The 21391-nt window shown below is 45.9% G+C and overlaps 1 protein-coding gene across 5 annotated transcripts; it reads left to right on the top strand.

Annotated features, from left to right (window-relative positions):
* The first annotated feature begins 209 nt into the window (after nucleotides 1-209).
* Kif2c (kinesin family member 2C) lies at nucleotides 210-20514 on the top strand. 5 transcript variants are annotated; one of them, XM_003461887.4, is made up of 21 exons: nucleotides 210-411; nucleotides 975-1069; nucleotides 4491-4592; nucleotides 4756-4804; nucleotides 7581-7703; nucleotides 9131-9253; nucleotides 9924-10024; nucleotides 10650-10745; nucleotides 11310-11364; nucleotides 11450-11612; nucleotides 13041-13131; nucleotides 14311-14374; nucleotides 14444-14535; nucleotides 15356-15498; nucleotides 16007-16211; nucleotides 16320-16430; nucleotides 17621-17688; nucleotides 18002-18113; nucleotides 18195-18308; nucleotides 19713-19836; nucleotides 19940-20514. In XM_003461887.4, exons 1-21 carry the CDS (start codon nucleotides 348-350, stop codon nucleotides 20020-20022), a joined length of 2178 nt encoding a protein of 725 aa, XP_003461935.1. In that variant the 5' UTR covers nucleotides 210-347; the 3' UTR covers nucleotides 20023-20514. The 5 variants fall into 5 exon arrangements, with proteins under 5 accessions (XP_003461935.1, XP_063092319.1, XP_063092320.1 ...); XM_063236249.1 differs by having other exon boundaries at nucleotides 19905-20514; XM_063236250.1 differs by lacking the exon at nucleotides 9131-9253 and having other exon boundaries at nucleotides 19905-20514.
* The last annotated feature ends 877 nt before the right edge of the window (nucleotides 20515-21391 follow it).

Here is a 21391-nt window from a genome sequence, read left to right as displayed (position 1 = left end):
GCTTAAGTTTGGAAAGCCCAATCACACTCCCTATAGAAGCTTTGTTAGCCAACAGCCTCCCAACCCTGGCGAAGTTCGCGGCAGCCACAGCCCGGGAGAGTGGCCAGCCAAGTGGGGGGTGGGGGTGGGGGTGGGGGACCGGAGCTCGATGACGGCCCAGAGACTACGTGTCCCAGAAGGCTCCGCGGGGCTTCGCTGACTAGTGGAAGGCAGCGTGATGACGTTACGGGAGGGCTGACGCGCGGGATTTAAACTGCGACGGTTTACGCGGCGTTAGAGCTGTCCTAGCAGATTTGTGGTTTATTGGTATTTTGTATTTCTCTTCCCCCGCGGACCTCCGATTACCAATGGAGTCATCGCTTCAGTCTCGCTTGTTTCCCGGTCTCACCATCAAGATTCAACGCAGTAATGGTGAGAGGCGGCATCCTAAGGCAAAAGGGTACCCATGATCTCCGAGGCGGCGGAGAGTACAGCCCCGTTCCCAAATGGCCTGGCTCCGAGTTACTCCTACAGCTATACCAGGCCTAATACTCATGTCATTAGGAGAATGGCCAGATCCGCGCTCCAGAAGTGGGTTAGGGAAATTTAAGGGGTCCAGATCTTCATTGCCGAGTTTAGGAACATCTCTATCCCACTGTAGTGACTCCTCTGGTCAGATATATCTGCACTCCATTGCGGGCGTTCATTTGAATGGAGTGTGTGTGTGTGTGTGTGTGTGTGTATGTAACTTTATCTCAGATGCTCGGTTTTAAGATCTGTTCCCTGCACACCTCACTGTGGGATGTTCTAAGGCTGAAGCTCCACGAGATTTGTGACTTCTCTCTCTTAGTGTTTGCTTGTTTTAAAGAAAGAGAAAAAACATCAGCTGCCCCTTCCTAGGTAAACTCCACATTGGGAATCTCTGTGGAATCCTAAAAGGAAGTAAATCCTAAACATGAAGCTCTCAGGACACAGGTAACTCTAGTCTTTTATAGGCTTAATTCACAGTGCCACTGTAAGAACTGTAAACTTGGAGAGATCCTGTGTTTCCGTGGAATGGACAGAAGGAGGTGCCACAAAGGGCAAAGAGGTAGGTTCTATGAAGATGCTTCTGGTAGCAGATGTGGTGGGGCACAACTATAACCAGCTGCTTGAGTAGGACGATCACAAGCTTAAGGCTTCCCTGGCAACTCACCGGGACCCTGTTAAAAATTTAAAAGGATTGAGCATGTGGCTCCGTGCAAGCTCCTGTGTTCAATCATCAGTATAAGATAGGGGGGAAACTTTCATGTACAAAGGGTCTTTGGAAATGGAACCCCTAGGAACCTAGTTTTTGATGCTGTGCTGTCCTTCCCAGTTGTAGGTAATTCTTTTGGGATGCATTAGGATTTTTTTTAGTCAAGCTTGTTCTAAATTGAAGTAATCAGCCAGGGATATAGCTCAGCAGCACTGCGCTGCCTGACAAGCACAAAGTTCTGAGTTCGATTCTCAGTACCAAAAATAAAAATAAATTTAAGTAATCAAAAGGTTCTTGTGTGTTTGTAGAAAGCAAACTCACAGAATCCTAAAACTTTGCTCATTTATCTAAGCCTGTAATATCAGTTTGAATAGCAAAATCAGTAATCCATTTGAAGAGACAAAAGTATGTTTCTGGAGCTGCATGTGGTGGCGGACACCTGTAATTCCGGTACTTGAGAGGCTGTGGCAAAAGGATAGCAAGCTCAAGAGCCAGGCTGGATAACATAGGAAAACATAGCAACAAAAAAGTATGTTTCTGCAACACCAAATAATAAGGCAACTTGTGATGAATGGCACAGAAGAGCCAGAGCAGCTCAGCATGGCTGTTTCTTGAGGGTGGGGTGGAGTGTGAAGGTTTAGGTAAAACAGTGGGATGTTACACATAGGATCCAGTGAAAACAGCTGGCTACAGGCCAGCAAATCCTTTTGGAAGGCTCAGGGTACTTTGCAGGGCAGTTTCAGAGAAGAGACTGGAGGCTCTTCCTCATACCTAAGATATTTAGCTTTCTTCTGTATGGAGTGGGGAGCCTTGAAATGATTTGAGCAGATGAGAGATCTGAGAAGGCATTTTTATTCTGAAAGCATTATAGTGTGAAAAGTGCTGGACAGTGCATGAAAACCTGCATTTTAGTCCATACCATCTAAGCTTTATGTGTTCTTGGGAATGTTTTTACCTTTCTTAGAAATTTAATTTCCTCTTCTATAAAGCAAAAGATGTTGATAATAGCTGCCTCACAGGGTTGTTGTGAGGACTTATTCAGGGAACCCTTTTGAACTGAATTTCAAATTCTGGATAGTGTGTTGGGTGTAGGAATACAGAGGTGAATGGGATGCACCTTGGACCCTCTCTCATGGAACTTCTTGAGATAGCTCATGGAAAGGGTCTACTCAGCACAGCACCACCACTGGCTATGCAGATATTTGGATGGCATACTTGAAAAATACAAGAATTGAATACTTTCCAGTATCTGCACCTAAAGAAGTAAGAGGTTCCTGAAAGGCACCAATTCCTTGTGATCTAGTTTTTATTTTAGTTTTGTTTGGTTTTGTGGTACTAAGATTGAATTCAGAGCCTTTGCACTGAGCTACATCACCAGGCCTTTTTTCTTTTTTTTTAATTTTAGGAATGATGGCGGTTAAAAGCAGAAATATGTATTGAGAGAAAGAAAGCTTCTATCTGAGAGGGAGACAGAAGGGCTCCCGAGTGGGATGCTTCCTTTTTATTTTTCATTTTGAGACAGGGTCTCACTAAGTTGCTCAGGCTGGATTTGAACTTGAGATCTTCCTGCTGTAGACTTCCAGAGTGCTGGTATTACAGGTGTGCAATTTTGTGTGGGATTTGTTTTGTACATTTAGAAATATATCTCTTACTGGACATGGTGGTGCATACCTGTAATCCCAATGCCAGGAAGCTGAGGCAGGAAGATTGCCATGAGTTCAAGGTCAAACTGCTCTACATAGCAAGACTGTCTCAAAAAAAAAAAAAAAAAATCTTATTTTTCTATCTATTATCTGTATCTTGTTAGATCCCCAGCCTCTGCATGTTTCTATCTTAACTTGTGCCTAATAAATGTTTGAATAAGCCAATTAATAAGTATAAGTTGAAAAAAGTATAAATTGAACTAAGGGTATAGTTCAGTGGTAAAATGCTTGCCTAGTATGCATGAGACTTTAGGTTGGAGCTGTAGCTCTGAAAATCAGTTAATCAGTAAAGTTGTTTATGTGAGCCAAGCACTAGGGAAGCTCCTGTAATCCCAGCACTAGGCTGAGGCAAGAAGATTGCTGCAACTTAGAGGCCAGCGTGGGCTACAACGCAAGTTCAAGGGCAGGCTGGACTATATGATAAGACCCTGTCCGAAAAAAAAAAGTTGCATATATAAGTGGTAAAGCCCTCAACCCGGAGTATGTGGTTCAGCCCAGTCACATTTTAAAACATACACAAGTTGGGGCTAATTTGGAGGGAAATGTGTTTGTGTTTATGCTAGGAATCAAACGCAGTCCCATGCATGCCAGGAATGGACTCTATCACAGTTACTACCCTAATGCGGTTTGGTGGGGGTTGTTTATTTTTGGCAGTATTGAGGATTGAACCCCTGTGTATTGAGCTACATCTGCAGACTTAAAAAAAAATTTTTTTTTTGTCTTTTTTTGAGACAGGGTCTCGCTATGCAGTTCAGGCTGACCTTGAGCTCACTTTGTAGCCAAGGCTGGTCTCGAACTCGCAACGATCCTCCCACCTCAGCTTCCCGAGTGCTGGGATTACAGGCATGAACCACCACGCTCCACATTAAATTTTTTTTTTTTTTTTTGATGTAGTCTCACTAAATTTGTGATCTTCCTGCCTTAGCCTCCCAGAGTACTGAATAATTATAGGCCCATGCTACTACACCCAGCTCAGTTTAGTGTATTAAACCTGCTGTAAGGTTATGCTGGTGAAGTTTTGTTTCTAAATGTTTGCAGGAGGACTCTGATGATGTAAACCTAGAATTGTGACCTCATTTTGGGCGTGACAGAAAACTGACTAGGTGGGAAATGTCTGTGCCAATAGAAAATGTAGGTAGGCTTAGGGTTAGGTAGCAGCTGTCGGGAACTTGTTTTTCCCTATAAGATCCTGGAGGCCCTCTCTTTTGACTGTCACCAGACAACTTGTTTCCTCTTCAAGTCAGCCAGCAGGAGGTGTTCAGAGGCTGTGCCCAGCAGGACCCCACTCGCAGTAAGACAGAAGAGTCAGGCAGTCTGGTTCTTCTGTGGCCTGCCTTTTTGCCTGCCTATTTGCCTTCTCTTCATTTTATTTTCACTCTTGAGATTGAGTTTTGGCTTGGAAATCAAACACCCATATCCATCTAACGCCAATGGTAAATCCTTAAATGACTGTTTTATAACTGTCAGTACTTTGTGGAATTTAAGCTTGATAAAGCTAAATCTAGGGATGGCAGTGATTGCATATGCTATAGGACTGAATGTTGCTTCACTGAAGCTCTTCTTCCTTGCAGATTGATTTTGACGATGTGGCTACAATAAACCCAGAACTCTTACAGCTTCCTCCTTTGTACCCAAAGGACAATCTGCCCCTGCAGGAGAATGTAACTTTCCAGGTAGGTATTGTCATCAGGTCATAGCTGAAGCCCCAGAGAAATCATGCCTTTGCTTTTTGCTGATTTGCTGACTTGTTTTTTGGTACTGCATAGCATATGGGCCCAGGATAGCTCCTTTAGAGTTGATAAAGTCCATATTATAGTTGTCTGTTTTGATTTTCAGAAACAGAGACGCAGATCGGTCAACTCCAAAATTCCCACTCCAAAAGAAGGTAAATGGACTTCTGGTGAGGCTGGGGCTCTGAGTTGTTGTGGAAACTATAAAGTAGACATATTATTCCAGTTTAACAGGTCACTGTGTAGGCTGAGTTCTACTGTGGGTCCTGAGCATCTCTAAGGAGCAGTGTAGTGCACAGCTAAGCTCTGAGGTCCCCGATGCATTTGAGAAACTGGCTTACTCACCTAAAAGTCTTACCCTCTAGAAACTGGAGCCCGCTTCTGGGGAGAGAAAACCAGGCCCCAGCATACTTGTTCTGCAGGGGAGCACTGTTCCCTGAGTGAGGCTCTGGGAAGAATGGGCAACTTAGCTGTTTAGAAAGGCAGTCCGTAGTATGATGGAATCAAGGGCTTGGGACCAGTAAGAGTTGCAGCTGTGCCCATAGTCTCAGAAAATTGGGATTGCTCTGCAGAGACAGCATGAACCTGCTTTGGCTAGCTACCGTACACTGTGACTGTAAGGACTGAATGTAACTTCAGCTGCCCGAAAAGCACAGAGTGTACATGGCTGGAGCTTTTGATTCTGGGGGCTTGGGTGGAAGACAGCACTGGTACAGGCTTGAGCAAGGCCTGGACTGGGTCTTGCCCGGTGCTGGTTATACCCTAAGAACCTGCAGGAGAGATGGGAATAGCAAGTATCCCATTCCACACGCATGTCTGCAGAGAGTATTGGTGCAACTCCTTTGCACCAGCATCTCATACAGGCCAGTACTCACCTGCTCTGGCCAGGTATAGTGGCGCATGCCTGTAATTCCAGCACTTGGGAGGCTGAGGCGCAAGGATGGATCACTGGGAGTTTGAGATCAACCTAGGCTACATAGTGAGACCCTGTCTCAAAAAACAATCATTTCCTCTGCCACTGAGCTATACTCCTGGCCCTGCAGACCTTTGTGTTTGGTTTTTGCATTGAAACCAGGACCTGGAACATGTTATAGCCACCATGCTATATCTTCAGCCTGTTTTCCTATGTTTTGGTTTTCTTTTTTTCCTCTCTCTTTCTCTTTTGGTACTAGGAATCGAATTTGAGACCTCACAATTACCAGCTGAGCTATGTCCCCAGCCCTTGTTTTGTTTTTGAAACTGGATCTCCTTAAATAGTTCAGTTGAGTTCACTATGTAACCCCACTGTCCTCCTGCCTCAGCCACCCAAGCACTGGAATTACAGCTATGTACCACCATGTCTGGCCATTTATTTATTGTTTTTGAGGCATTGTCTTACTGTATAGTTCAGCCTGGCTGCAAGCTCATTATGTTTGTTTGTTTGTTTTATCTTTTTCTTTTTTATCGGTACCAGGGATCGAACTCACGACCGCACACTTGCAAGGCAGGGGCTTATGCCACTTAGCTAAATCCCGAGCCTTGCAAGCTCACTATGTAACCTCAAATATATGCTATTTCTTTGGTGTCTGCCTCTGAAGTACTGAAATTACAGGCATGAGCTACCATGCCCTTGTTATTCAGGAAAATTACAATAATTGTTGCTACTTATAAAAGAAATGGATGACTGATGTTCTTCAGTCTACAGTGGGTTATGTCCTGATAAACTAATTGTAAATTGAAAGTATCACTTTAATACATGGAATCACTGGGTGTGGTAGCCTATACTTATAATCCCAGTACTTGGGAGGCCAAGGCAGAAGGATCACCATGAGTTCAAAGCCAGCCTGGGGTACATAGCCCAAGGCCAGCCTAACCTACATAGTAAGACCCTATCTCAAAAACCCACAGTAGCCAGGTATAGTTTCACACACCTGTAATTCAGCACTTGGTAGGCTGAGACAAGAGGATTGCTTCAAGTTGAAAATAGACCACCTGGGGGTTCATAGTTAGTTGAAGGCCAGCTTAAACTACATAGCAAGACCCTATTTCAAAAAAAGGGAAAGGGCGGGGGATTTAGCTCAGTGGCCTAAGCGCCTGCCTAGCAAGCATGAGATTGTGAGTTCAATGCCTGGTACCAAAAAGAAAGGGAAGAAGGAAAAGAATTATTATATTGCTTTCAAGCTCAGCTTGAGCAACTTAATAATTTAGCAATATTCTATCTCAGAAAAATTTTTAAAAGTATAAATTAAAAAACCGGGGGTATAGGTCAGTGTGAAAGTCCTGGGTTCAATCTCTAGGATTGTTGGCTCAGAAGAAGTTTTTTCTTCTTTTTCTTTTTCTTTTCTTTCTTTCTTTCTTTTCTTTCTTTTTTATTTTTTTTTTCTTTTTTGAGACAGGGTTTACCATGTAATTCAGACTGTTCTTGAATGGCGTTGAATTCACTATATAACCCAGCGTGGCCTCAAATCCTTGGCAATCCTCCTGCCTTAGCCTCCTTAAGTGTGCACTCCCACTTCTGGCTACACTTTCATTTCTAATGAATGTGCATTGCTTTCATACCACGATAAAGTTGAAAACTCATAATTCAAAGCATTGTAAGTCAAGGTAGTAGTGTGGCAGGTATAGCTGCTGTTAGGGTCAGTGATACTTGTTCTCAAGGACTTGGAATAAGGCCCATCTCCACAGAATGATTTCAGATTTGCCATGGGTCCTTCCATTTACTTAAGACAAGCACACTTGTGAGAGATAGTGTTACCCTAGAAACTCCTGGGTTTATAGAATGTGTGCAAATAATTTCGGGGGTTACTGATACTTAGTCTTAGTTCCTTCCCTTGAGTAGAAGGAATGGTAAGTTGGGTTTCTTTCCAGTGGCAGGGACTCAGCTACCTTGTAGATCTGTCCTGTCTATCCTGCTCCTGCCCCACGCAGCTCTGACTTCCTTTGGTTCTCCAGGTCTCCGAAGCCGCTCTACTCGCATGTTCACTGTCCCAGAGGCTCAAATCACTGCTCAGGAGAATGATATGGAGGTAGAGCTGCCTGTGTCCAACAATTCTCGCAAGCAGTTTCCAACTGCTGGTGAGTAATGAATGTTCTCTGTTTCAGGCTCCATGCCTGTACCAGAATGTCCTACGATACCTCCACTCCCTGGGTCCAATACTATGATGACTGCTGCACAAACACTTGTGTCTGTGTGAAAATCATCTCATTTTATTTTCTGAAACTCAGTTAGCCAAGTGTGGTGGCCCATGCCTATAATTCCAGCACGCTGGGAGGCTCCTAAGTCAAACCCGGGCAATTTAGCAAGACACTGTCTCAAAATAAAAAACAGAAAGAGCTGGGGATATTGCCTAATGGTAGCACGTGCAAGGCTCTACGTTTGATCTCTAGTACTGCAACAACAAAGAAACCTCAGTTACAACACTATTTTGTATACAGAGGCACATATACACAAGAAAATGTACATATCCTTGAACTTTTATGTAGTTTAGTTTTCACAAAATAAACACACTCATGTAACACCTGGCTAAGAATATTAGCTGCACCCTAAAAGTACCCTTCAGACATGCTTCAGTTCATAATCACCGCTAGCAGCACCAATTCCCCCCTAGCGAGGGCCCTTCTACAATCCTGATTTTTTTAATAGCGTAAATTAACTTTTTCTCCTTTTATACTTCATATGAATAGAATTGATTCTTCACCAAGTGTGTGGATGTGTGTGTGTGGTGTATGTTTGAGACAAAGTTTTACTATGTAATTCAGACTGGCCTTCAACTCACTTTGTGGTTCAGGTTGGCCTCAAGCTCCCAGCAATCCTGCCCCCAGTTCTGGGATTACAGGCATGTGCCGCTATCCCGGCTGAGTTTTTAAAATTATTTTAAGCTAAGTGTAATGGTAGTGCCTGTAGTCCTAGGCAAGAGGATCACTGGAAGTTTAAGGCCACCCTGGGCTACACAGTTAGTTCAAGTCCAGCCTAAACTACATAGCAAGACCCTGCCTCAAAAAAAAAATTTAAAAAGGAATTAATTTTAATTGAAGTATTTATCAACCTTTAATAGATAATGTAAACCGGGCATGGTAGTGCATGCCTATAATCCCAGCATTTGAGATGCTGAGGCAGGAGCATCCTTGAAAGTTCGAGGCCAGGCTCAAAGAAAGTGAGCTCAAAGCTAGTCTGAACCATATAATCCTGCCTCAAAGAAAAAAAAAAAAAGGTAATGTGAAGTAGCCAAGCCTGGTGGTACACGCCCTGTGATCCCAGCAGTAGGGAGAAAGTCAGAGAGACCTGGCCCAAGAAACCTGCTTACATGCTAAGCAATTCACACATTGTTTAAGATATTTTCATCTAGCAACTGGGCCTTGCAGAGAGGGTGGTAGGCTGAGTAACAGAAACCAAACTGTTCATATTGCAGGACCCTGAGTCCCTGCTCAGTGGGCAGGAAGTTGGCCTACCCAAGGACAGCTGTGGTGTGCCTGCCCTTCCAGTAACTCTCGTTCCCCCACAGCTCGCCCCTTTAGGCCCTCCTACCCTGCAGTGGCTGAAATACCATTGACGATGATCAACGAGGAGGTGGAAGAGCAAGTCCACTCCATCCGAGGCAGCTCCTCTGCACACCCTGTGAACTCAGGTAGACGTGCTATCTGTGGCCTTGCTTCCAGTACAGGACAATTAACAGCTGTCCTAAGCCTAGCCTGCCTGGGGACCTGAGTTCAAGCCCTATATCACCTTGAGGGCATGTTTCTTGTGGCCATGGACTCTGGCTTTCACAGTAGTCTGGGCTCAGTCTTTCACAAGACTGAGAGAAGCCTTCTGAAGTATCTGAGGTATTATTACAGGCAGGCTATCAACAAACACCTGAAGAACAGCCCCAGAGTGAGTTGAAACCAAGCAAGGCTGTTTGAGCTTTTTTGATTATTGAGAAAATTGCCACAGAAATATAGTGTGAATCAGAACTGAAGTGCTGCTGGGTGTGGTAGCACATATCTGTAATCTCAGTACCCAGCACTTGGGAAGCTGAAGCAGGAAAATTGCCGCAAGTTTGACGCCAGCCTGAACGACAAAGCAAAACAAACAAAAACAAAAAAAAAACAAAATTGGTGTGCTGATGTCATGACTCTGATCTTACATTAGGCAAATTATTACTTCATGGATGTACAGTAGTCACACCTGTTGACTCTTCTTGCATACAGCGATGTAAAGGCAAAGATCTATTTAAGGCCTATTCCCTGGAAAGGCCCAGGATTCAGCAAGAGCCAACTGACATGGCAGATAAACACTGGGCTTCCTTTTTTCCCTAGTTCGGAGGAAATCTTGTATTGTGAGAGAAATGGAAAAGATGAAGAATAAACGGGAAGAGAAGAAGGCCCAGAATTCTGAAATGAGAATGAAGCGAGCCCAGGTACCGTGGGATCCTTGGCAAGGCCTTTAGGACAGGCAGCCATCACCAAAGTCTGATGGGTAGAAGGAGTACAGTCAGGGCTGCAGTTTCACCCTCTAGCGGTTCAATTTCTCATCAGGATTTAGAGAACACAGAAAATTCAGAAATTTATCTAGGGCTGGGAATTTAGCTCAGCAGGTAAGCACCTGCCTGGCAAGCAAGAAATGTTAAGTTTGATCCCTGTACCAAAACAAAGAAAAAGAAATTTATCTAAATGCCCTTAGATGAGCAGTACTTGGTGCCAGGTGTCCATGAGCAAGCTGTCACAGCACACACACTGGTGCTGGGCTGAACAGTCGTGTCTTTTCTCTCCCTACCATTAGCTACACATACTGCAGGGTAGGGGCAATTATAATAGACACCCTGCTGAAACCCTTCCAAGGTGCAGAAGAATGACCCTTGTGCACCTCCTAGGGTGGTGGTGTGCATCCTGGGCTCCCCTGTGGATCTCTGCTGCCCTGGGCTTTGAACTTGGTTTCTCAGCCTTGAACCAGCACAGGGCAGAACTTTTGTCACTGCCACTTAGCACTGAGTCTGTGCGCATTTATATTTTGACAGTGCCATTTTTTGTTCTTGTCTCAAACAGGAATATGATAGCAACTTTCCAAACTGGGAGTTTGCCCGGATGATTAAAGAATTTCGGGCTACTCTGGAATGTCATCCGCTTACTATGATTGATCCTGTAAGTAAATTAAATGACATGTACCCTCTTTCCTGAATAGGTACAGAATTGAGGGACAGAAAACTTGTCTTTTACAAGTATGTAGAGATGTGAGTTTTTTCCCATGTCTGTGTGCATGCATGGATGCATGCATGTTAGTGCTGAACCCAAGATCTCTCATAAACTAAATATTACCATTACTAGAACTCCTAGCCATACACCCTACCTTTTAGTTTGTTTTGCTTTTCTGAGGCAGGATCTTGCTCTATAGTCCACTCTGGCCAGGAACTCATAATCCTCCTGCCTAAGCCTCCCAAGGGCTGGAGTTACAGCATATGTCAGCATCCCAAGAAATACCTTCCCTCCTTTTTTAGCATACTCTTTGATGGGCTGGAGCCGTGAGGTCTAGGTGGGAGATCTGGTCTACAAACTGCCCCACCCCATCTATTGTGAGTTGGCTGGGCTCTTGCTAATAGTTGTGAAAATAATGCTGAAACCTCTTATAAACATCAAATTGAGAAAATTGGAGGGCGTGCAGTACTCCGATTCTTTTCCCTGTAGTTGTCTCTTCTCGTCCTCTTGCAGATAGAAGAGCACAGGATCTGTGTCTGTGTTAGGAAACGGCCACTAAATAAACAAGGTAAGCCACTGAATCAGGAAGGGGCTTCAGACTTGAGAGTACCCTGTATTCAAGAAGTGGCCCCTGAAATACTTTCCTCCTGCAGAATTGGCCAGAAAAGAAATTGATGTGATTTCTATTCCAAGCAAATGTCTTCTTTTGGTGCATGAACCTAAATTAAAAGTGGACTTAACAAAGTATCTGGAGAATCAGACATTCTGTTTTGATTTTGCATTTGATGAAACAGCTTCAAATGAAGTTGTCTACAGGTTAGTCCATTGCCTCTTTTTTCCTCTCTTTTGCTCCTTCTTTGGTGTGGGGCTCAATTCATATCCATGCCTGACCTCATGTCTTGGGGCAGCTTGGGTTCCCAGCACCAGGAATGTCCCTGTTTCTCAGCCTCTTCCCCTCAGCAGCTGAGTGGCCCTTGAGTGGATCGTGAGTAAGTAGATCACTGTTACTCAGGGTGGCAGGCAGGCTCTAGGGCTCAAGGGCAATGTACCCACCCCTTGATTAGCAAACTCAAGTAACTCCAGAGCTGCTCTGCACAGTGCGCACCCAATAGCTTCACTAAAATGTAAATAAGAATTAAATAAAATTAAACATTCCGCTCCTTAGTTACACTGGTCTTGTTTCATGTAATAAGTAGCTGCATGTGGCACAGGCTGTCCTTAGACAGCAAGTTCTGTTGGACAGCACTACTATGAAACAGAAGGTGACAAACTGGCTTATAGGCCAAATCTGGCTCATGACCCCTTTGTGTAAGCCAAGAATGCTTTTATGTTTTTCAAGGGCTTTTCAAAAAGAGAGGAGAGAAAAATTGTGACCGACTGTATGTAACCCACAAAGCATAAAATATTTTAGGCATAAGTTTTCCCTACTCCTTGTAGTGTGTTTTAGGCTGGACATTATCACAGCTGAGGTTTTCATCTCTTACCTCTGGAGAGAGGAGGGGCTGAATGGTGTACAATGCGGGCCATCAGCTTGCTCCCCAAGTCAGCTCAAAATATGTGGATTTGTTCCTAGGGTTGAGACAGATGAGATCACTGAGGCAGGAGAGGAGTGCTGTGATTAGAAGAAAAATCAAAGATCCTGGAAGCTCTGCAGTGGAAGGACTGTGGTCTAGGGAACACATTTTGGGAAGATACTGATTCTTGTATCCATAGGTTCCTAATCTATGAATTCGGACAACCAAATCAAAAATATTAGAAGAAAAAAAAGATTGTGTCTGTACTGAACATATGCAGATTTTGTGGGGGGTCGTTTTTCTAGTCTAAACAATACCATATAGCAACTACATTTACATTGCATTAGGTATAATAAGTAATCTAAACTAAGTTGTGAGTCACCTGTAATCCTGGCCTGCAGAAAAGCTGAAGCAGGAGCATAGCAAGTTTGACCCTAGACTACACAATTTAATGAGATCCTGTCTCAAAATTTAAATGAAAAAGGGATAGGCATGTATCACAGTATGAAGCCTCCAGCTTCAATTCCCAATACTATGAAAACAAAAAAGTAATCTAGAGATGGTTCAGTTACAGGAGGAGGTATGTTGGTATGAACACTATGTCATTTTATATAAGGAACTTGTACACTGATGAGTTGGGTTTGGGGGTGATCCCTGAACCAGTCATCCTTAGATACAAAGGATTAACTGGACAAACACTCTCTACCTGTACTCCATTTTTCTCTCCTAGGTTCACAGCAAGGCCACTGCTCCAGACAATTTTTGAAGGAGGAAAAGCAACTTGTTTTGCATATGGGCAGACAGGAAGTGGAAAAACTCATGTGAGTATTTGCACCTGGCAGAAAAAGGCTTCCTCTGCCATACTGGGTCTCCCTTTTTAGAGACAAGCTGGGCATGGTGGCACAATCCCGTAATCCCAGCACCCTAGGAGGCTGAGGCAGAAAGATTGCAAGTTCAAGACCAGCCCAGGCAATTTAGCAATTAAAAGTACAAAAAAGGGCTAAGGATGTAGGTCAGTGCAAAGTACCTGGCTTTAATCACTAGCTCCACCTCTAAAAATGAAAAAAAGAAAACAGTGAGTTTCTTGAAGAAAAGCCCTTTGAGCTGAGCATGCTCCTGCATACCTGTTATCCCAGCACTTGGTAAGCTGAGGCAGGAGGATCACCATGAGTTTGAGGCCAGCCCGGGCTACCTTTTTTTTTTAATTTTTGGTACCAGGGATCAAACTTACAACCTTGTGCTTGCCAATCAGGCACCACCTAGGCCACTGAGCTAAATCCCCAGCCCAGGACTACATTTTTTTTTTTTTTTTTTTTTTTTTTTTTTTTGGTCTTTTTCGTTTTTATTGGTACCAGGGATCGAACTCACAACTGCCTGCTTACAAGGCAGGCGCTTATGCCGCTGAGCTAAATCCCCAGCCCCAGGACTACATATTTTTGAGTGTTGACTTTGTATCCAGCTCCACTACTGAATTTGCTTATCAAATCCAAAAGTGTTTTGGCAGAGTTTTTGGGGTCTTCTAAGTAAAGTATCATGTCATCTGCAAAGAATCTAGTGGTCTTTTGGTAGAGTTCTAGTCTTTTGGTGGTCTTCTAAGTAGAGTATCCTGTCATCTGCAAATAATGATAGTTTAACTTCTTCCTTCCCTGTCTTTATTCCTTTCCTTTCTTTCTCTTGTCTAATTGCTGCAGCTAAAGTTTCCAGGGCTATGTTGAATAAGAGTGGAGACAGGGAACATCCTTGTTTTGTTCCTGATTTTAGAGTGAAAGCTTTCAGTTTTTGTCCATTTAGTGTGATGTTAAGCCCAGGCTACATAGTGAGACTCTGTGTTGCGAAAACCAAACAAGTAAACAAAATTAGAAAGCAGGAGCCCCATCACCTGTCTCTCTATGCCTGGTCCAGAATCTGGTGTGGCCCACAGTGGCACTAGAACCAGTAGTGGTCTGGCCTGAGCCAAAGGCCTTGATTACAATCATCTACCTCTTCCTTTCCTTTCGTAGACTATGGTTGGAGACCTGGCTAGCAAATCCCAGAATGCATCCAAAGGGATCTATGCCATGGCCTGTAAGTAGTGTATTCTGTGCGCTGGGTTTGGGCAGAAAAGCATGGTCACTTATCAGACTCTCCCCTCAGCTGAGGACGTCTTCCTCCTGAAGAATCAGCCCCGATACCGGAACCTGGGTTTGGAAGTCTACGTAACATTCTTCGAGATCTACAATGGGAAGGTGGAAAACAGAGGGCCCCCATTTCCTAAAACCTTGCCATTGACTAGAAGTTGTAGGCACAGACATCCTGTTAGCAGTAGGACCTATGGAGCAATTGCCCCTGGTGTGTGTAGCAGGCTTCTTATGCTATGGTCTGCTGCCCTCACTGCAAGCCCAGTGCACACAGCAATAGTCCTTTCAGCTCCTTCTCAGACAGGCACCTTGGGTATGCCTGGCTTCCCTTCACCCACATCCCTCAGGAGCTTCCCCTGGCTCTGTACATTCTCATGTTCTCCCTCTACTTCTCTGCATGTTTGCAGAGTTGCCTTTCCTAGAGCAGAACCTAAGTAATAAAAATAGCTGCCAGGCATGGTGGTGCATACCTGTAATCCCAGTAACTCGGGGAGGCTGAGACAGGAGGATCACTGTGAATTTAAGACCAGCCTGAGCTACAAAGTGAGTTCAAGGCCAGCCTGAACTACATAGTGAAACCCTGTCTCAAAAAGACAAAAAAAAAAAAAAAAAAAAAAAAAAAACGCTAATATTACCACCAACAGGATATGTGCTAAGCGTGATTCTAAGCATTTGTCTCAACTTTACAGCTGGGAAACAGGCTAAGGTTGGGCAACAACTTGCCTAGGCAGCTAGTGAAATAGCAGAGCTGAATCAAACAGAAGCAAATTGGTTTAGGTCTCGAGTAGAGTGGTATCTATCAGCTTGTTTTCTCTCTGGCTTTCTTACTGCCAGTCCTTGTCTAAGTCAGGGAGGGTCTGTAGGAAGATTGGCAGGGCACTCAGCATCTGTGACCTTAGGCTTACTGATGCCCCTTGCCTGGCCACAGCTGTTTGACCTGCTTAATAAGAAGGCCAAGCTGCGGGTGCTAGAGGATGGCAAGCAACAGGTGCAGGTGGTGGGGCTGCAGGAGCACCTGGTGAACTGTGCAGATGACGTCATCAAGATGATCGACATGGGCAGTGCCTGCAGGTCAGAGTATGGGCAAGGGGGAGGGATCATCTTTTAATGTCTAGTTCAGGTGACAGTGGCTTTCAGGTTATTTCTCGCTCCACATACTGCTGTTTCTCCTAAGGTCTGTATGGTTCTCTGTTTTTTGAAAGCGTCTCAGTAAAGCTGATGATCCAGTCCAGAGGCCCATTGGAACTGAGTCAAAGCTGCTTTATTTGCAAGCATGCTTCTAGCATCCATGGGATTCTCCTTGTTTTTCCTCCCTCTGCAGTGGAAGTTGGGACTTTTGGATCTGTTGTGGACTGGAAGTAATGGGCTATAGCTCCATTAGTCCAGAGCTGGAGAGAGAGCTGCTGTTCAGGGAGGGCAGAAAAGAAGTCTGGGACAAAAGACACAAGATTCCTAGAATCCTATCTAGTATCCCTCCCTTACCAAAGAAGTGAGGACTAGGGTAGCTTAGATTCTGGGGTGCCCTAGAGATTGGTAGCCCCAGAAGCTCATAATCTTTCTTTGCCTTCTTTTGCCACAGGACCTCTGGACAGACATTTGCCAACTCCAACTCCTCCCGCTCTCATGCCTGCTTCCAGATTCTTCTTCGAACCAAAGGGAAGGTGCATGGCAAGTTCTCTTTGGTGGATCTGGCAGGAAACGAGCGAGGTGCAGACACCTCTAGTGCTGACTGGCAGACCCGTATGGAGGGCGCTGAGATCAACAAGAGTCTCTTGGCCCTGAAGGTAGAAGGGGCTGGCTCTAGGGCTGAGTGGCCTGGAGGACAGCTGGGAGGGGAGCAAGTAGGCAACATGGAGGAGAGAAGCAGCCTCAGTGGTTTCCAATGTCCACAGGAATGCATCAGGGCTCTGGGCCAGAACAAAGCTCATACCCCGTTCCGTGAGAGCAAGCTGACTCAGGTGCTGCGGGATTCCTTCATCGGGGAGAACTCAAGGACCTGCATGGTGAGCAGGGTCCCTGGAGAGGAGACAAAGATGCTGTCCATTTGGCTCTGGCAGGTGCTTAACTCCCTGCAGCCAGCATACCAGGCCCTCAGGCCAGCTTCCAGACCTGCCCAGGTGGGGCCGGAAGTCCTGCTCCCCTCACTGCAAGTCAGCAAAGCGCTTGGCTTCAGGGAGCATGTTGTTGCCTTACCTGCCTGGTGGAAAAGGAGCTCCAGGTTTCAAAAGATGGGACTGTAAGGGAGCAGGAGAGGGAAGGCCTCATCTCTTTTGTGGCTTTCATCAGGCCCACTGGCCTCCAGTCTACGAAGCAGGCTGATTATCAAGCCATAGGCCCAGGGCCTTATTACCCTTCTTTTCCCTGTTTGCTCTCCAGGCATTCCTTCCTCCCGGGAATATCTCTATTTCTATGCTTTAGCTAGGACCCTTTCCATGAGGAGCAAAGATTCCCTGGTAGTTTGGGTAGTTTCTATTTGTTTGTGACAGAACCCCTCTGTTTAGTTGAGGCTGCCCTTGAAATTATGCTCCTTCTGCCTCAGCCTCCCAATTGCTTGGATTATAGTCATGCATCAAGTCCCCCTGGAATTTTCTGATTGAACTCTGTTTTTTGGTGGTGCTGGGGATGGAACTCAGGGCCTCATGCATGCTAGGGAAGTGCCCTACCACTGCACAGCACCCCAGACCTATGACTGAGTTCTAAGCACCTCCTCACAAGGCATTATCCCATGCTCTGGTGAGTTGAAATTTGCAGCAGGAGCCTAGAGGTTCTGAGATGGGACCTTGGTAGGTGGGTCAAAAAGAAGAAGGCAACTAGGTGCTCATTCATTCATGCATTCATTCATTCTGAGGAATGAGTGCAGGGTATGTTGAGGTATCCCCAGTGCTTTTCATTTTTATTTTATTTTTGAGAGACAGTGTTTCATCAAATGGGGAATCTTGGCTTGAATTTGGAATCCTTCTGCCTTAGCCTCCCACAGTGCCTGGATTACAGGTGTGAGCTTGGGAATCTATTTTTAAGGCACTCTAGTTTTTGATGCCCATGAGGCAAGTCTCCCAGCACAGCAAAGTGCCTACCAAGTTCTCCCACCTTACTATGTGGGTCTGAGCCATAGCTCCAGGCAGTGACCCTGGCATAGGCTGTCCAGTGCCCTGGCCTTGTCTCAAGCTCTGCCCACCCATCTCCTCTTTTGCAGATTTCCATGATCTCACCAGGCATTAGCTCCTGTGAATATACTTTAAACACACTCAGATATGCAGACAGGTACTGGTGCTTCCATGGGGAAACCAGAGGGTGTGACTGGGATTAGAGGGCGGAAGCTGGGCCCCAAAACCACCATGTCCTCCCCAGGATCCAGTGACTACATGTGGGTGCTCAGCCATGGTGTCAGGTCCTTCAAGTTGCCTACAGTGGGCAATGTGTGAAGGTCGTGCCTGGCGCATCTCCTGGCTCTGCCACCCATCTTTGGCTAAAAGTGAAGCTGCTGCTCCATCCCCCAGGGGCCCTAACCTCCCTGCCTAGGGGCACTTCGGGGTGAAGGGAGGCTCTGGCATCTGAGCCCTTTATATTTCCTCAGAGTCAAAGAACTGAGCCCCCACAGTGGGCCGAGTGGAGAGCAGCCAATGCAGATGGAGACAGATGACACGGAAGCCAACCCTGCCAGGGCCCTGGCAGCACACAGCATAAGGGTAACAGCAGGCTGAGTGAAAGCACACCTTGGGGAGGGGGCCCGGCCCACTCTTTATGCTACTGTCTCCCTTATACCCCAGTTATCCAAGGAGGAGGAGGAGTTGTCTTCCCAGATGTCCAGCTTTAATGAAGCTATGACTCGGATCAGAGAGTTGGAGGAAAGGGCTGTGGAGGAGCTCAAGTCAATCACACAGGTGGGAGCCAGCCCCAGCCAGGGACAAACTGGGCCCCCTCTGCCCAGCCCACAGCATGCTTAGCACACTTGGAAGGCGCTGTGAACAGCCGCTTTTCTGAGTCTGCCGTCAAGTCAGCTCTTCTCCTAGGCCAGCTAATTACCACTTCTCCCAACTCATTCTGGCACACATTGGTCCTCCTACCTGGATTTGGTTCTGCTCCTGTGGGCTCCTGCTTGAGGCTTACAGAGTGACTCATGCAGGAATCTTGTCTTGTTGATTCAGTGAATGTCCTAGTCCCTGTGTGAAACCATGTAGCTAAAACATCAAGTTTGAATAGTAGGCTCTAATGTTAAGTTTGCAATCAGTCTTTACTCTTTCCGGCACAAGCTGAGTTCTTTTTGAGGATCGCTTAGCCTCTTTGGGCCTCAGTTCTTCACTCCTAAAGTAGGCAAGACAGGATGATGTGTTTGAGGATTAAGCAATGTGCTTAATAAAGTACCCCAGCATGGGCCCAGCCTCTGCTCAGTGTGGAACAAGTGCTGCTGTGACCCTGCTGCTAGAGGGGTACAGAATCCATCCTAACCACGGGGCAGGCTGAGATTGGGAACCAGAAGGAAGAACTTGGAGGACTTGGGAGGCAACGTTAAGAAGGGAAGTGGTCGGGCCTGTCTTCCCCTCCCTGGAGTGCTCAGGGGTCCTAGGGTTCAAAAGGACATGACATTTCCAGGAGAGATAGTTGGCTGTGCCCAGAGCCAAGGTGTGAGCATATGACAGCCTTCGGACAGCTCGGCAGGGCCAAGGTGCCTCCTGACCTTTGCATTCTCATACCAGAGGCTGGGCACTCCTTGAGGAGGTGGTTGCAGACTATGAGGTGGGTGATACGATCATAGTGTTTTAGATAAATCACTGTAACAGGATATAGCTCATTTATAGAGCACTAGCCTACCATGCTGGAGGCCCTGGGTTCCTTCTCCAGCACTGACCAAAATAGAACCCTACTACAGAGTAGAACTGGTAAATTTTAGTGACAAATCAGTGAAGAGTTGTCACTCCCAGTTTCTAACATGAGCATCAGGACCAGTGACATTTCATTGCACACAGGAGATAGGGATGATTTTTAAGAGGAGGATTTCTGCCAGGTGTGGTACACACCTGTAATCCCAGCATTTGGGAAGCTGAGGCAGGAAGACTGCCTCAAGTTCAAGGCTAGCCTGGACTACATAGCAAGACCCTGTCTGTAAAAAAAATTTTTACAAAGAAGGATTTCCCTGGGGAGAGGGTTAAGAAACAGGGTGTGGGGCACAGATAGAGGTATGGTATCTGGCACAGCCATCTGTGTTGCTGATGGTGGTCCCAGGGGTGACCTTCAAAGATGTTGCCATTGTCACTGAGCTGACACAGGTCCTTCCTATGTGATTGCAGCTAGGACCAGGCTGGCTTGAGCTCTCTGCAATGACTGAGCAGCCAGACTATGACCTGGAGAATTTCCTATACAAAGCTGAAGCTGCTCTGGCCCAGCAAGCCAAGCACTTCACAGTCCTGCAAGGTGAGTGTGGCCACGGGGTGACGTGGTGGCCTGCTGGCTCCTGGGCAGTATGGGAGTATAGACCCTAGGAGATGCCTTGTGTACCGCTGCACTCTCGTTCCAGAGGTCATCAAAGCCTTGCGCCTGGCCATACATCGAGAACAGCAGACAAGCAAACAAATAAGCAGCAAGAAACGGCCCCAGTAACGGCAAATAAAGACCTGTTTGGTTCCCCTGGCGTCTTCCCCTCTGGCCCCTGCCTGGTGAACTTTGGGTACCTGGCGGATTGCTCAGGGTCCGTGCAGGGGTAGGTTCTGGTAAATGCCAAGTGTGGGAGCACCTGGGGTGGGAAACATTACTTACCTTTTCCTCAGATTGGGAGCAAGAAGAAGGAGCTTCTAGTAGCCCTGCGATTCGCCCTGCTCTACGCTGGGAGTTCTATCTAGTTTCCCTGGGGCAGTGTCCTGCCCACACTGGCAGCTGCTAGTGGCCTTTCCTCGGGTTTGTCCTGGCCCCATGGGAGGAGGAGCCAGCTCCATGCTGCCATATACTCTGTTTGTGCACGTGTGTGTTTTGTACTTTTTGGAAAAAAAAGGTTTTGGGTCTTCCTTCCTTGGCAATTTTCAAGGCTCAAGAGAATCCCTAGTATATTTTATGTATTTATGCACCACGTTAAACAATAAAGCAGAAGAAAACTCAGCCTTTTGAGTGGTGTGTGCAAAGAGCCAGAGTTGTGTTTGAGCCTTGTGGGACCAAGAACACTGCTGCAGCTGTGGCTCAGCAGTGTACTCTTCCAGAACAAAGCCATGCCTACAGTTGCAGCGTCTCTGACTTGGTCATAGCTGATGACGTGTACTAGGCTGCAGTATTCTGTAAGGAACAGGGATTATAGGTAGAGGAGATGCTGCTCTCTTCCAGTCTGCAGAATATGTGGTAGAAACCCAGAAGCCAAGACAGCGGCACACATGTAATCCCAGCATTCTGGGAGAGTGAGACAAGAGGATCACAAGTTCAAGTCCAGTCCTAGAAATTAAGCAGCTAATGAGACCCTGTCTCAATAAAAGAAAAAAAAGGGAACAAAGGCCCTGGATTCAACCCCAGTACCACCAAAAAAAACCAGGCATGGTATTACATGCCTGTGGCCACTATGAATTATTGCCCAGCCTGGGCTCCATAGTGAGTTGAAAGCCAGCTGAAGCTACATTAGAAGACCTGTCCCACATAAGCATGGCAGCACACTGTAATCCCAGCACTCAAGCAGTGGGCCCCATTTCAACAGCTCTCTTTGTTGAAATGTCAGATTTGTGTTGGTTATTTGTGTCAGGGATCGACTGCCATGAACAAAACACAGGAGTACACAAGAAAACTTGCTCAACTTCTTGATGGATGTACACTAAAAAACATTGTAACAATTTTAGTCAAGTGTAGGACCCATACATACCTTAATCCCAGCACTCAGGAGGATTGGTAGGAGCTGAAAGGCAGCCTGAACTACAAAGTGAGACCCTGTTTTTCAAACAAAAACATTAATTTTACAAACTCTAGGAATGAAGCTATATGATGTGCACTCAAAATT

The sequence above is a fragment of the Cavia porcellus genome, unplaced genomic scaffold (genome assembly GCF_034190915.1).
Source record: "Cavia porcellus strain 051 isolate PalLab524CR breed Dunkin Hartley unplaced genomic scaffold, mCavPor4.1 scaffold_25, whole genome shotgun sequence".
Classification (NCBI taxonomy): Eukaryota; Metazoa; Chordata; class Mammalia; order Rodentia; family Caviidae; genus Cavia; species Cavia porcellus.
Note: the sequence above shows the minus strand (reverse complement) of the source record. Positions and strands in the feature narration are given on the sequence as shown.